Genomic DNA, 14609 nt, shown 5'->3' on the forward strand with positions numbered 1-14609 from the left:
AAAATCTTACTTACCGCCTCCATTTGCTCGTGACAGATAGAGAGATAAATAGATAAGCAAGAAAGATAAATATAAATACAGTGCTGCCCATAATTATTCATACCCCTGGCAAATTTTGACTTAAAGTTACCTTTATTCAACCAGCAAGTAATTTTTTGACAGAAATGACATAGGTGTCTCCCAAAAGATAATAAGACGCTTTTATTTACATTTGAGCAAAAAGTGTCCAGTCCAAAATTATTCATACCCTTCTCAATAATCAATAGAAAAGCCTTTATTGGCTATTACAGCAATTAAACGCTTCCTATAATTGCAGACCAGCTTTTTGCATGTCTCCACAGGTATTTTTGCCCATTCATCTTTAGCAATGAGCTCCAAATCTTTCAGGTTGGAGGGTCTTCTTGCCATTACCCTGATCTTTAGCTCCCTCCACAGATTCTCAATTGGATTCAAGTCTGGACTCTGGCTGGGCCACTCCAAAACTTTAATGTTGTTGTCTGCTAACCATTTCTTCACCACTTTTGCTGTGCATTTTGGGTCATTGTCATGCTGAAATGTCCACGGGTGCCCAAGGTCTGATGTTGTCGTTGAGAATCCTCATGTATTGCTCTTTTTTTCATGGTGCCGTTTACTGTGATTAGGTTCCCTGGTCCATTGGCTAAAAAAACAAAACAAAGCATTAGGTTCCCACCACCATGTTTGACAGTGGGGATGGTGTTCTTTGGGTTGAAGGCTTCTCCTTTTTTACGCCAAGCGAAGAAAACATCATTGTGACCAAACAATTAAATTTTTGTTTCATCTGACCATAAAACAGAAGACCAGAAGTCTTCTTCTTTGTCCAGATGAGCTTTTGCAAAGGCCAAGCAAGCTTTTGTGTGCCTTATCTGGAGAAATGGCGTCCTCCTTGGTCTGTATCTGTGGAACCCAGCAGTGTGCAGTGTCCATTGAATTGTCTGCCTTGAGACATTGCCACCAGCAGAGCCTAGATTCACCAGGATGGCCTTTGTGATGACTCTTGGATTCTTTTTCACCTCTCTAACTATCCTCCTGGCCAGCACAGGTGTCACTTTTGGCTTCCGACCACGTCCTCTGAGATTTTCCACAGTGCGGAACATCTTGTATTTTTTGCTCAAATGTAAATAAAAGCGGAGAAATGTTTTTTTTTTCCACAATAATGCCTCTTGTACATCGTCTTATTATCTTTTGGGAGACAGCTATGTCATTTCCCGTCAAAAAATTATTTGCTGGTAGAATAAAAGTAACTTTAAGTCAAAATTTGCCAGGGGTATGAATAATTATGGGCAGTGCTGTAGATATGAGTAAGAGAGATAGATAAACATAGTTGAGAAAGATAACAATAGATAGATAAATAGATAGATATATAGATATGAAAAGATACACTAGATATATATAGGTAGATATGGACAGAAAGACGTGATATATTAAAAAAATAGATATAGATAGATATTAAAGATAATTAAGGATAGATAGATAGATAAAAGATAAATATTGCAAATGAAAGAACAAAAACATTACAGAAACAAAATTCTTGAAAGCATATGATAATCTTATCACATAAGCATCTTCCCAGTAAAATCATACTGTAGGTGTTACTGTAACATCCACACCTCTGGGATAAAACAAAACTTTGACACCTATGATATAGAAGTGTTACTGGGGAAACAATGAGTTCAGAGGATTGTACTTTTCAGATAGAAATACATTATTTCAAGTGGGAGATCAAAGTTTTTATAAGTGTTAGAAAGGCACAATACACTATGTACAGCTACACACTCTGATAAACTCATCAAAGTAATATATCTTCATAAGGGATTTGCACAATACTTTGAATACTGTACAGAGCCACTTGGAACCGAAACAGAGATTGGGAAATGTTGTTTTACAGTAGAATTTAATTTAACACAAACAACGGCCAATCCGGATAGGAAATAATAAATATATATCTTTATTAGTAAATGATACATAAAATGTTAGATAAAATTAGTTGGAGGTGCAAATACACATGAGGCTAAATTTGCCACACAAGCGATTACAGACAGTATGAACCCCAGAGTATAATTCAATAATACAAAAACATATGGGAGTCACAGATCCTCTTGCAGGTATATTCATTGGTATGTGTGGAATTTTGAGGTTGATTATCCATCGGCATTTTGGTATTTGGCACTTTGTGCAGTGATCCTATGCACTCCATGCGGTGACCTCATACCCCTATTTTTGTATGATTGAATTATACTCTGGGGGTTCATACTGTCTGTAATCCCTTGTGTGGCAAGTTTAGCCTCGTGTATTTGCACCTCCAACTGATTTTAACAAACATTTTATGTATCATTTACTAATAAAGATATATATTTATTATTTCCTATCCGGATTGTGCGTTCTTTGTGTTAAATATCAGGGGAATTTCTGGATGATATTGGTTTTTCCTCATAACGTATTGGTGTTTAAGTAGAAATTAATTTGTGAAGTTATTACACAGGGTGTCGCGAGATTTCGCGAAGTAATAACTCCGGCTCCTAGGAGCCAATACATTTCAATACTGTACGGAGCGCTCCCTCCATACAGTAATCATAGAAAGTATTATGCGAATCGACTATGGATGTTTCAGTCCAAAGTCGATTCGCTCACCCTAATCTTCATATATACAGGTCTACAAATTTGGTGAGTACTCATGAGGTAGGTAGATAGATAGATCATAGAGAGAAATATAGAAAGAAAGAAAAATAGATAGGAAAGATGAAGCTAGATTGATAGATAGATAGATAGATAGATAGATAGATAGAAAAGAAAGATAAATAAATATATATAGAAATACAAGAAAGATAAATGTAGGTAGATAGATAATATATAAGAAACATAGATAAATATAAAAAGATAGATAGTTAGATAGATATGAGAGACAGATGAAGATAGATAGATAGATAGATAGATAGATAGATAAAGATGAAAGATATATATAAATAGACAGATATGAGAGATAGAAAAATAGATAAAAACAGAAAGATCGATATTTAGGTAGATATGGATAGAAAGACATGACATAGATAGATAAGATAAATTAATTGATAGATAGATATAGAAAGATTAGAAAGATAAATTAAATATAGAGGGATAAATAGATTTAATTAATATTTAAAATATTATGACATCATTATTGCAAAAGCTAAAACTTATTAGCCGTGTGCACTTCATAAAAACCTTTACTTTTGGAATCTCATTAAAGGAGAATGTGCTTGTATAAACAGGTAGTTATGTCGCCTAACGAATTGCCTCATTTACATAATAGAAGAAGTGTCTATTGTGGCCTTGACCTTTTTTGTGTTTACATAGATGAAAGGTCAAAGGTGTTAAGATAGAGGCTTTTGATCCATGGATATATAAGTTAAGAGAACCCTCAAGACCTCATATCATTCTTGGATAAGTTCTTAGCAACATCTCTTGAGAAACATTACAGAATACCTGTGTAGAAATGTCTTGGTTGACCTCCATTCTACACTTCACAATCCTTTCCATTGTTCTGGGAATGCCTTCCTCTCTACCAGGGAAACAAACAAGGATTCCTCTTCAACATTCAAACCTTGGTTTAAGGAATTCATCCAGTCTGCATTCATCTAGTCTGCATGGAAGCAAAGACTCTCAGAATATGAAGTACTCTCCCTTCATGATGCAGCTCTATCAGGTTCTCACCATGAGGAACACAACAGATCTACCCAGATTGGAACACTCCATCCTTCAAGATACTGACACTATTCTAAGCCTCTCTGCCAAAAGTAAGTCTTTATTGATTATATTATGATTAGGGATGAGCGAACTCGAACTGTATAGTTCGGGTTCGTACCGAATTTTGGGGTGTCCGTGACACGGACCCGAACCCGGACATTTTCGTAAAAGTCCGGGTTCGGGTTCGGTGTTCGTTGCTTTCTTCGCGCTTTTGTGACGCTTTCTTGGCGCTTTTTGAAAGGCTGCAAAGCAGCCAATCAACAAGCGTCATACTACTTGCCCCAAGAGGCCATCACAGCCATGCCTACTATTGGCATGGCTGTGATTGGCCAGAGCACCATGTGACCCAGCCTCTATTTAAGCTGGAGTCACATAGCGCCGCCCGTCACTCTGCTCTGATTAGCGTAGGGAGAGGTTGCGGCTGCGACAGTAGGGCGAGATTAGGCAGATTAACTCCTCCAAAGGACTTGATTAACTGATCGATCTGCAGCTGTGGATCATTGAGCTGCTGATCCTCAATTGCTCACTGTTTTTAGGCTGCCCAGACCGTTTGTCAGTCACATTTTTCTGGGGTGATCGGCGGCCATTTTGTGTCTTGTGGTGCGCCAGCACAAGCTGCGACCAAGTGCATTTAACCCTCAATGGTGTGGTTGTTTTTTGGCTAAAGCCTACATCAGGGTGAAGCTGTCACACCAAGTGCATTTAACCAGCAATAGTCTGTTCATTTTTTGGCCATATACAAAATCAGGGGCAAGCTGCGCCTGTCACCAAGTGCATTTAACCCTCAATGGTGTGGTTGTTTTTTGGCTAAAGCCTACATCAGGGTGAAGCTGTCACACCAAGTGCATTTAACCAGCAATAGTCTGTTCATTTTTTGGCCATATACTAAATCAGGGGCAAGCTGCGCCTGTCACCAAGTGCATTTAACCCTCAATGGTGTGGTTGTTTTTTGGCTAAAGCCTACATCAGGGTGAAGCTGTCACACCAAGTGCATTTAACCAGCAATAGTCTGTTTATTTTTTGGCCATATCCCAGTCTAATTCTGTCACTAAATCCATACCGGTCACCCAGCGCCTAAATACTAGGCCTCAAATTTATATCCCGCTAAATCTGTCCTTAGTGCTGTAGCTGGGCGAGTTATTTAGTGTCCGTTCAAGCACATTTCTTGTTCTGGGTTGAAATACAATTCCCAATTTAGCAATTTCATAATTTAGTGGTTTCTGCTATATCAGAGCTATTTGAAATCTATCCCTAAAAGGGTATATAATATTCAAGGTGCACATTGGGTCATTCAGAATAACTTCACACACACCCGCTACTGTGTATTTCCAAGTCTAATTCTGGCACTAAACCCATACCTGTCACCCAGCGCCTAAATACTAGGCCTCAAATTTATATCCAGCTAAATCTGTCCCTAGTGCTGTAGCTGGGCGAGTTATTTAGTGTCCGTTCAAGCACATTTCTTGTCCTGGGTTGAAATACAATTCCCAATTTAGCAATTTCATAATTTAGTGGTTTCTGCTATATCAGAGCTATTTGAAATCTATCCCTAAAAGGGTATATAATATTCAAGGTGCACATTGGGTCATTCAGAATAACTTCACACACACCCGCTACTGTGTATTTCCAAGTCTAATTCTGGCACTAAACCCATACCTGTCACCCAGCGCCTAAATACTAGGCCTCAAATTTATATCCCGCTAAATCTGTCCTTAGTGCTGTAGCTGGGCGAGTTATTTAGTGTCCGTTCAAGCACATTTCTTGTTCTGGGTTGAAATACAATTCCCAATTTAGCAATTTCATAATTTAGTGGTTTCTGCTATATCAGAGCTATTTGAAATCTATCCCTAAAAGGGTATATAATATTCAAGGTGCACATTGGGTCATTCAGAATAACTTCACACACACCCGCTACTGTGTATTTCCAAGTCTAATTCTGGCACTAAACCCATACCTGTCACCCAGCGCCTAAATACTAGGCCTCAAATTTATATCCCGCTAAATCTGTCCCTAGTGCTGTAGCTGGGCGAGTTATTTAGTGTCCGTTCAAGCACATTTCTTGTTCTGGGTTGAAATACAATTCCCAATTTAGCAATTTCATAATTTAGTGGTTTCTGCTATATCAGAGCTATTTGAAATCTATCCCTAAAAGGGTATATAATATTCAAGGTGCACATTGGGTCATTCAGAATAACTTCACACACACCCGCTACTGTGTATTTCCAAGTCTAATTCTGGCACTAAACCCATACCTGTCACCCAGCGCCTAAATACTAGGCCTCAAATTTATATCCCGCTAAATCTGTCCTTAGTGCTGTAGCTGGGCGAGTTATTTAGTGTCCGTTCAAGCACATTTCTTGTTCTGGGTTGAAATACAATTCCCAATTTAGCAATTTCATAATTTAGTGGTTTCTGCTATATCAGAGCTATTTGAAATCTATCCCTAAAAGGGTATATAATATTCAAGGTGCACATTGGGTCATTCAGAATAACTTCACACACACCCGCTACTGTGTATTTCCAAGTCTAATTCTGGCACTAAACCCATACCTGTCACCCAGCGCCTAAATACTAGGCCTCAAATTTATATCCCGCTAAATCTGTCCTTAGTGCTGTAGCTGGGCGAGTTATTTAGTGTCCGTTCAAGCACATTTCTTGTTCTGGGTTGAAATACAATTCCCAATTTAGCAATTTCATAATTTAGTGGTTTCTGCTATATCAGAGCTATTTGAAATCTATCCCTAAAAGGGTATATAATATTCAAGGTGCACATTGGGTCATTCAGAATAACTTCACACACACCCGCTACTGTGTATTTCCAAGTCTAATTCTGGCACTAAACCCATACCTGTCACCCAGCGCCTAAATACTAGGCCTCAAATTTATATCCCGCTAAATCTGTCCTTAGTGCTGTAGCTGGGCGAGTTATTTAGTGTCCGTTCAAGCACATTTCTTGTTCTGGGTTGAAATACAATTCCCAATTTAGCAATTTCATAATTTAGTGGTTTCTGCTATATCAGAGCTATTTGAAATCTATCCCTAAAAGGGTATATAATATTCAAGGTGCACATTGGGTCATTCAGAATAACTTCACACACACCCGCTACTGTGTATTTCCAAGTCTAATTCTGGCACTAAACCCATACCTGTCACCCAGCGCCTAAATACTAGGCCTCAAATTTATATCCCGCTAAATCTGTCCTTAGTGCTGTAGCTGGGCGAGTTATTTAGTGTCCGTTCAAGCACATTTCTTGTTCTGGGTTGAAATACAATTCCCAATTTAGCAATTTCATAATTTAGTGGTTTCTGCTATATCAGAGCTATTTGAAATCTATCCCTAAAAGGGTATATAATATTCAAGGTGCACATTGGGTCATTCAGAATAACTTCACACACACCCGCTACTGTGTATTTCCAAGTCTAATTCTGGCACTAAACCCATACCTGTCACCCAGCGCCTAAATACTAGGCCTCAAATTTATATCCCGCTAAATCTCTCGTTACCGCTGTCCTGTTGTGGCTGGGAAAGTTATTTAGTGTCCGTCAAAGCACATTTTTTGTTCTGGGTTGAAATACAATTCCCAATTTAGCAATTTCATAATTTAGTCGTTTCTGCTATATCAGAGCTATTTGAAATCTATCCCTAAAAGGGTAGATCATATTGAAGGTGCACATAGGGTCATTCAGAATAACTTCACACACACGCTTCTGTGCATTTCCAAGTCTAATTCTGTCACTAAATCCATACCGGTCACCCAGCGCCTAAATACTAGGCCTCAAATTTATATCCCGCTGAATTTGAATACAATACATTGGGCCAAATAATATATTTGTTGTTGTGGTGAACCATAACAATGAGAAAAACATCTAGTAAGGGACGCGGACATGGACATGGTCGTGGTGGTGTTAGTGGACCCTCTGGTGCTGGGAGAGGACGTGGCCGTTCTGCCACATCCACACGTCCTAGTGTACCAACTACCTCAGGTCCCAGTAGCCGCCAGAATTTACAGCGATATATGGTGGGGCCCAATGCCGTTCTAAGGATGGTAAGGCCTGAGCAGGTACAGGCATTAGTCAATTGGGTGGCCGACAGTGGATCCAGCACGTTCACATTATCTCCCACCCAGTCTTCTGCAGAAAGCGCACAGATGGCGCCTGAAAACCAACCCCATCAGTCTGTCACATCACCCCCATGCATACCAGGGAAACTGTCTCAGCCTCAAGTTATGCAGCAGTCTCTTATGCTGTTTGAAGACTCCGCTGGCAGGGTTTCCCAAGGGCATCCACCTAGCCCTTCCCCAGCGGTGAAAGACATAGAATGCACTGACGCACAACCACTTATGTTTCCTGATGATGAGGACATGGGAATACCACCTCAGCATGTCTCTGATGATGACGAAACACAGGTGCCAACTGCTGCGTCTTTCTGCAGTGTGCAGACTGAACAGGAGGTCAGGGATCAAGACTGGGTGGAAGACGATGCAGGGGACGATGAGGTCCTAGACCCCACATGGAATGAAGGTCGTGCCACTGACTTTCACAGTTCGGAGGAAGAGGCAGTGGTGAGACCGAGCCAACAGCGTAGCAAAAGAGGGAGCAGTGGGCAAAAGCAGAACACCCGCCGCCAAGAGACTCCGCCTGCTACTGACCGCCGCCATCTGGGACCGAGCACCCCAAAGGCAGCTTCAAGGAGTTCCCTGGCATGGCACTTCTTCAAACAATGTGCTGACGACAAGACCCGAGTGGTTTGCACGCTGTGCCATCAGAGCCTGAAGCGAGGCATTAACGTTCTGAACCTGAGCACAACCTGCATGACCAGGCACCTGCATGCAAAGCATGAACTGCAGTGGAGTAAACACCTTAAAACCAAGGAAGTCACTCAGGCTCCCCCTGCTACCTCTTCTGCTGCTGCCGCCTCGGCCTATTCTGCTGCTGCCGCCTCGGCCTCTTCCTCCGCCTCTGGAGGAACGTTGGCACCTGCCGCCCAGCAAACAGGGGATGTACCACCAACACCACCACCACCACCTCCGTCACCAAGCGTCTCAACCATGTCACACGCCAGCGTTCAGCTCTCCATCTCACAAACATTTGATAGAAAGCGTAAATTCCCACCTAGCCACCCTCGATCCCTGGCCCTGAATGCCAGCATTTCTAAACTACTGGCCTATGAAATGCTGTCATTTAGGCTGGTGGACACAGACAGCTTCAAACAGCTCATGTCGCTTGCTGTCCCACAGTATGTTGTTCCCAGCCGGCACTACTTCTCCAAGAGAGCCGTGCCTTCCCTGCACAACCAAGTATCCGATAAAATCAAGTGTGCACTGCGCAACGCCATCTGTGGCAAGGTCCACCTAACCACAGATACGTGGACCAGTAAGCACGGCCAGGGACGCTATATCTCCCTAACTGCACACTGGGTAAATGTAGTGGCAGCTGGGCCCCAGGCGGAGAGCTGTTTGGCGCACGTCCTTCCGCCGCCAAGGATCGCAGGGCAACATTCTTTGCCTCCTGTTGCCACCTCCTCCTTCTCGGCTTCCTCCTCCTCTTCTTCCACCTGCTCATCCAGTCAGCCACACACCTTCACCACCAACTTCAGCACAGCCCGGGGTAAACGTCAGCAGGCCATTCTGAAACTCATATGTTTGGGGGACAGGCCCCACACCGCACAGGAGTTGTGGCGGGGTATAGAACAACAGACCGACGAGTGGTTGCTGCCGGTGAGCCTCAAGCCCAGCCTGGTGGTGTGTGATAATGGGCGAAATCTCGTTGCAGCTCTGGGACTAGCCAATTTGACGCACATCCCTTGCTTGGCGCATGTGCTGAATTTGGTGGTGCAGAAGTTCATTCACAACTACCCCGACATGTCAGAGCTGCTGCATAAAGTGCGGGCCGTCTGTTCGCGCTTCCGGCGTTCACATCCTGCTGCTGCTCGCCTGTCTGCGCTACAGCGTAACTTCGGCCTTCCCGCTCACCGCCTCATATGCGACGTGCCCACCAGGTGGAACTCCACCTTGCACATGCTGGACAGACTGTGCGAGCAGCAGCAGGCCATAGTGGAGTTTCAGCTGCAGCACGCACGGGTCAGTCGCACTACAGAACAGCACCACTTCACCACCAATGACTGGGCCTCCATGCGAGACCTGTGTGCCCTGTTGCGCTGTTTCGAGTACTCCACCAACATGGCCAGTGGCGATGACACCGTTATCAGCGTTACAATACCACTTCTATGTCTCCTTGAGAAAACACTTAGGGCGATGATGGAAGAGGAGGTGGCCCAGGAGGAGGAGGAGGAGGAGGAAGAGGGGTCATTTTTAGCACTTTCAGGCCAGTCTCTTCGAAGTGACTCAGAGGGAGGTTTTTGGCAACAGCAGAGGCCAGGTACAAATGTGGCCAGCCAGGGCCCACTACTGGAGGACGAGGAGGACGAGGATGAGGAGGAGGTGGAGGAGGATGAGGATGAAGCATGGTCACAGCGGGGTGGCACCCAACGCAGCTCGGGTCCATCACTGGTGCGTGGCTGGGGGGAAAGGCAGGACGATGGACGATACGCCTCCCACAGAGGACAGCTTGTCCTTACCCCTGGGCAGCCTGGCACACATGAGCGACTACATGCTGCAGTGCCTGCGCAACGACAGCAGAGTTGCCCACATTTTAACCTGTGCGGACTACTGGGTTGCCACCCTGCTGGATCCACGCTACAAAGACAATGTGCCCACCTTACTTCCTGCACTGGAGCGTGATAGGAAGATGCGCGAGTACAAGCGCACGTTGGTAGACGCGCTACTGAGAGCATTCCCAAATGTCACAGGGGAACAAGTGGAAGCCCAAGGCCAAGGCAGAGGAGGAGCAAGAGGTCGCCAAGGCAGCTGTGTCACGGCCAGCTCCTCTGAGGGCAGGGTTAGCATGGCAGAGATGTGGAAAACTTTTGTCAACATGCCACAGCTAACTGCACCACCACCTGATACGCAACGTGTTAGCAGGAGGCAACATTTCACTAACATGGTGGAACAGTACGTGTGCACACGCCTCCACGTACTGACTGATGGTTCGGCCCCATTCAACTTCTGGGTCTCTAAATTGTCCACGTGGCCAGAGCTAGCCTTTTATGCCTTGGAGGTGCTGGCCTGCCCGGCAGCCAGCGTTTTGTCTGAACGTGTATTCAGCACGGCAGGGGGCGTCATTACAGACAAACGCAGCCGCCTGTCTACAGCCAATGTGGACAAGCTGACGTTCATAAAAATGAACCAGGCATGGATCCCACAGGACCTGTCCGTCCCTTGTCCAGATTAGACATTAACTACCTCCCCATAACCATATATTATTGGACTCCAGGGCACTTCCTCATTCAATCCTATTTTTATTTTCATTTTACCATTATATTGCGAGGCTACCCAAAGTTGAATGAACCTCTCCTCTGCCTGTGTGCTAGGCCTAAATATATGCCAATGGACTGTTGCAGTGGTGGGTGACGTGAAGCCTCATTCTCTGCTATGACATGCAGACTAATTCTCTGCTGACATGAAGACAGATTCTCTGTTACGGGACCTCCCTCCTCTGCCTGGGTGCTGGGCCTAAATATATGCCAATGGACTGTTGCAGTGGTGGGTGACGTGAAGCCTGATTCTCTGCTATGACATGCAGACTAATTCTCTGCTGACATGAAGACAGATTCTCTGTTACGGGACCTCTCTCCTCTGCCTGTGTGTGTGCTGGGCCTAAATATATGCCAATGGACTGTTGCAGTGGTGGCTGACGTGAAGCCTCATTCTCTGCTATGACATGCAGACTAATTCTCTGCTGACATGAAGCCAGATTGTCTGTTACGGGACCTCTCTCCTCTGCCTGTGTGTGTGCTGGGCCTAAATATATGCCAATGGACTGTTGCAGTGGTGGCTGACGTGAAGCCTCATTCTCTGCTATGACATGCAGACTAATTCTCTGCTGACATGAAGACAGATTCTCTGTTACGGGACCTCTCTCCTCTGCCTGTGTGTGTGCTGGGCCTAAATATATGCCAATGGACTGTTGCAGTGGTGGCTGACGTGAAGCCTCATTCTCTGCTATGACATGCAGACTAATTCTCTGCTGACATGAAGCCAGATTGTCTGTTACGGGACCTCCCTCCTCTGCCTGGGTGCTGGGCCTAAATATATGCCAATGGACTGTTGCAGTGGTGGCTGACGTGAAGCCTCATTCTCTGCTATGACATGCAGACTGATTCTCTGCTGACATGAAGCCAGATTGTCTGTTACGGGACCTCTCTCCTCTGCCTGTGTGCTAGGCCTAAATATATGCCAATGGACTGTTGCAGTGGTGGCTGACGTGAAGCCTCATTCTCTGCTATGACATGCAGACTGATTCTCTGCTGACATGAAGCCAGATCGTCTGTTACGGGACCTCTCTGCTCTGCCTGTGTGCTAGGCCTAAATATATGCCAATGGACTGTTGCAGTGGTGGGTGACGTGAAGCCTCATTCTCTGCTATGACATGCAGACTGATTCTCTGCTGTCATGAAGCCAGATTGTCTGTTACGGGACCTCTCTGCTCTGCCTGTGTGCTAGGCCTAAATATATGCCAATGGACTGTTGCAGTGGTGGGTGACGTGAAGCCTCATTCTCTGCTATGACATGCAGACTGATTCTCTGCTGACATGAAGCCAGATTGTCTGTTACGGGACCTCTCTCCTCTGCCTGTGTGCTAGGCCTAAATATATGCCAATGGACTGTTGCAGTGGTGGCTGACGTGAAGCCTCATTCTCTGCTATGACATGCAGACTAATTCTCTGCTGACATGAAGCCAGATTGTCTGTTACGGGACCTCTCTCCTCTGCCTGGGTGCTGGGCCTAAATTTATGACAATGGACTGTTGCAGTGGTGGCTGACGTGAAGCCTGATTCTCTGCTATGACATGCAGACTGATTCTCTGCTGACATGAAGCCAGATCCTCTGTTACGGGACCTCTCTCCTCTGCCTGTGTGTGTGCTGGGCCTAAATATATGCCAATGGACTGTTGCAGTGGTGGCTGACGTGAAGCCTCATTCTCTGCTATGACATGCAGACTGATTCTCTGCTGACATGAAGCCAGATTCTCTGTTACGGGACCTCTCTCCTCTGCCTGTGTGTGTGCTGGGCCTAAATATATGCCAATGGACTGTTGCAGTGGTGGCTGACGTGAAGCCTCATTCTCTGCTATGACATGCAGACTAATTCTCTGCTGACATGAAGACAGATTCTCTGTTACGGGACCTCCCTCCTCTGCCTGGGTGCTGGGCCTAAATATATGCCAATGGACTGTTGCAGTGGTGGCTGACGTGAAGCCTCATTCTCTGCTATGACATGCAGACTAATTCTCTGCTGACATGAAGACAGATTCTCTGTTACGGGACCTCTCTCCTCTGCCTGGGTGCCGGGGCCTAAATATCTGAGAATGGACTGTTCCAGTGGTGGGTGACGGGAAGCCAGATTCTCTGCTATGGAACCTCTCTCCAATTGATTTTGGTTAATTTTTATTTATTTAATTTTTATTTTAATTCATTTCCCTATCCACATTTGTTTGCAGGGGATTTACCTACATGTTGCTGCCTTTTGCAGCCCTCTAGCTCTTTCCTGGGCTGTTTTACAGCCTTTTTAGTGCCGAAAAGTTCGGGTCCCCATTGACTTCAATGGGGTTCGGGTTCGGGACGAAGTTCGGATCGGGTTCGGATCCCGAACCCGAACATTTCCGGGATGTTCGGCCGAACTTCTCGAACCCGAACATCCAGGTGTTCGCTCAACTCTAATTATGATCATTTTTGTATGTTTATTTGTTCCTGGCTTTTCTATAACCATTGGAGACGCATACAGTATGTCTCACCTAAGTGTTTTTAGGTCTCAAAATTGGTACACTGTAGAAGAGATGTTGACCAATTCTTACCTTACATAAATATAACATTGAATGTATTATATTTGGCAAAACTATTGATCATATAGCACAGTTGTTGACCATAGTTTTCTTTTATTGCTTCCAGATTGCTCTCAACTGACCGATCACTGGGTGTTATCTTTTGATATGTCTTCTGTCACAAACAACAGTGAAATACAATTGGCAGAGTTGAGGATACAGCCTTCTTCTCCTGAGAGAATCAAAGATGTGACCCTTGACATCTATAATAGTAAAGAAGGCAAAGAGAAGATCTTTTTGGGGTCAATGAAAGTTGACCTTAGTAGTGAAAGAGGATCGAGTTTGAAGATTGTCAATATCACTAGAATGATGCAATCCTATTTCTATGAAGAAAAACATTCTAATAATCAAAAAGACATGAAGGCCAAGGGAATGTCCAAGGATAATCAAGAAAACAACTGTACAGAAGTGCCAACGGAAAAAGTTGTGTTGGTGGTTTTTATCAAGGACACTCCTTCTACTAACCTAAATGGATACCCGAACCTCATCCAGACAGTAGAGTCATCTAAATATGTGATGACCCCAGCTTCTGGTACTAGGAGATTTAGGAAAGGTAGAAATGCAATGCATGACATGATTATGGCCAACTTTACCATCAAACCTATTGAAGATGGAAGACCTTTGTGCAGAAGAGTAGACATGATTGTGGACTTTGAAAAGATTGGATGGGGAGACCAGATAATCTATCCCAAGAACTTTAATGCATATAGATGTGAAGGAGCCTGTCCGATCCCCCTGAGCACGATCTTCAAGCCAACCAACCATGCTTATGTTAAGGTAATTATTACTTCTTTTCCTATATATTTGCTTGACAATTATAAAATTTACAGTTACATTTATATTGTCATAAGAAATTACTATTTCTTAATAAAATAATATATTTTCTTTAATTTCTTTAGAGTTTGGTAAAATTTTACCATCCGAACAGA

General features: G+C 44.1%; 1 protein-coding gene across 1 annotated transcript; it reads left to right on the plus strand.

Moving 5' to 3' along the window:
* The first annotated feature begins 3490 nt into the window (after nt 1-3490).
* Nucleotides 3491-14556, plus strand: LOC122925621 (nodal homolog 2-A-like). The gene is made up of 2 exons (XM_044276971.1): nt 3491-3791; nt 13748-14556. Exons 1-2 carry the CDS (start codon nt 3491-3493, stop codon nt 14554-14556), a joined length of 1110 nt encoding a protein of 369 aa, XP_044132906.1.
* The last annotated feature ends 53 nt before the right edge of the window (nt 14557-14609 follow it).

Source organism: Bufo gargarizans, chromosome 2 (genome assembly GCF_014858855.1).
Source record: "Bufo gargarizans isolate SCDJY-AF-19 chromosome 2, ASM1485885v1, whole genome shotgun sequence".
In the NCBI taxonomy this organism is placed as follows: Eukaryota; Metazoa; Chordata; class Amphibia; order Anura; family Bufonidae; genus Bufo; species Bufo gargarizans.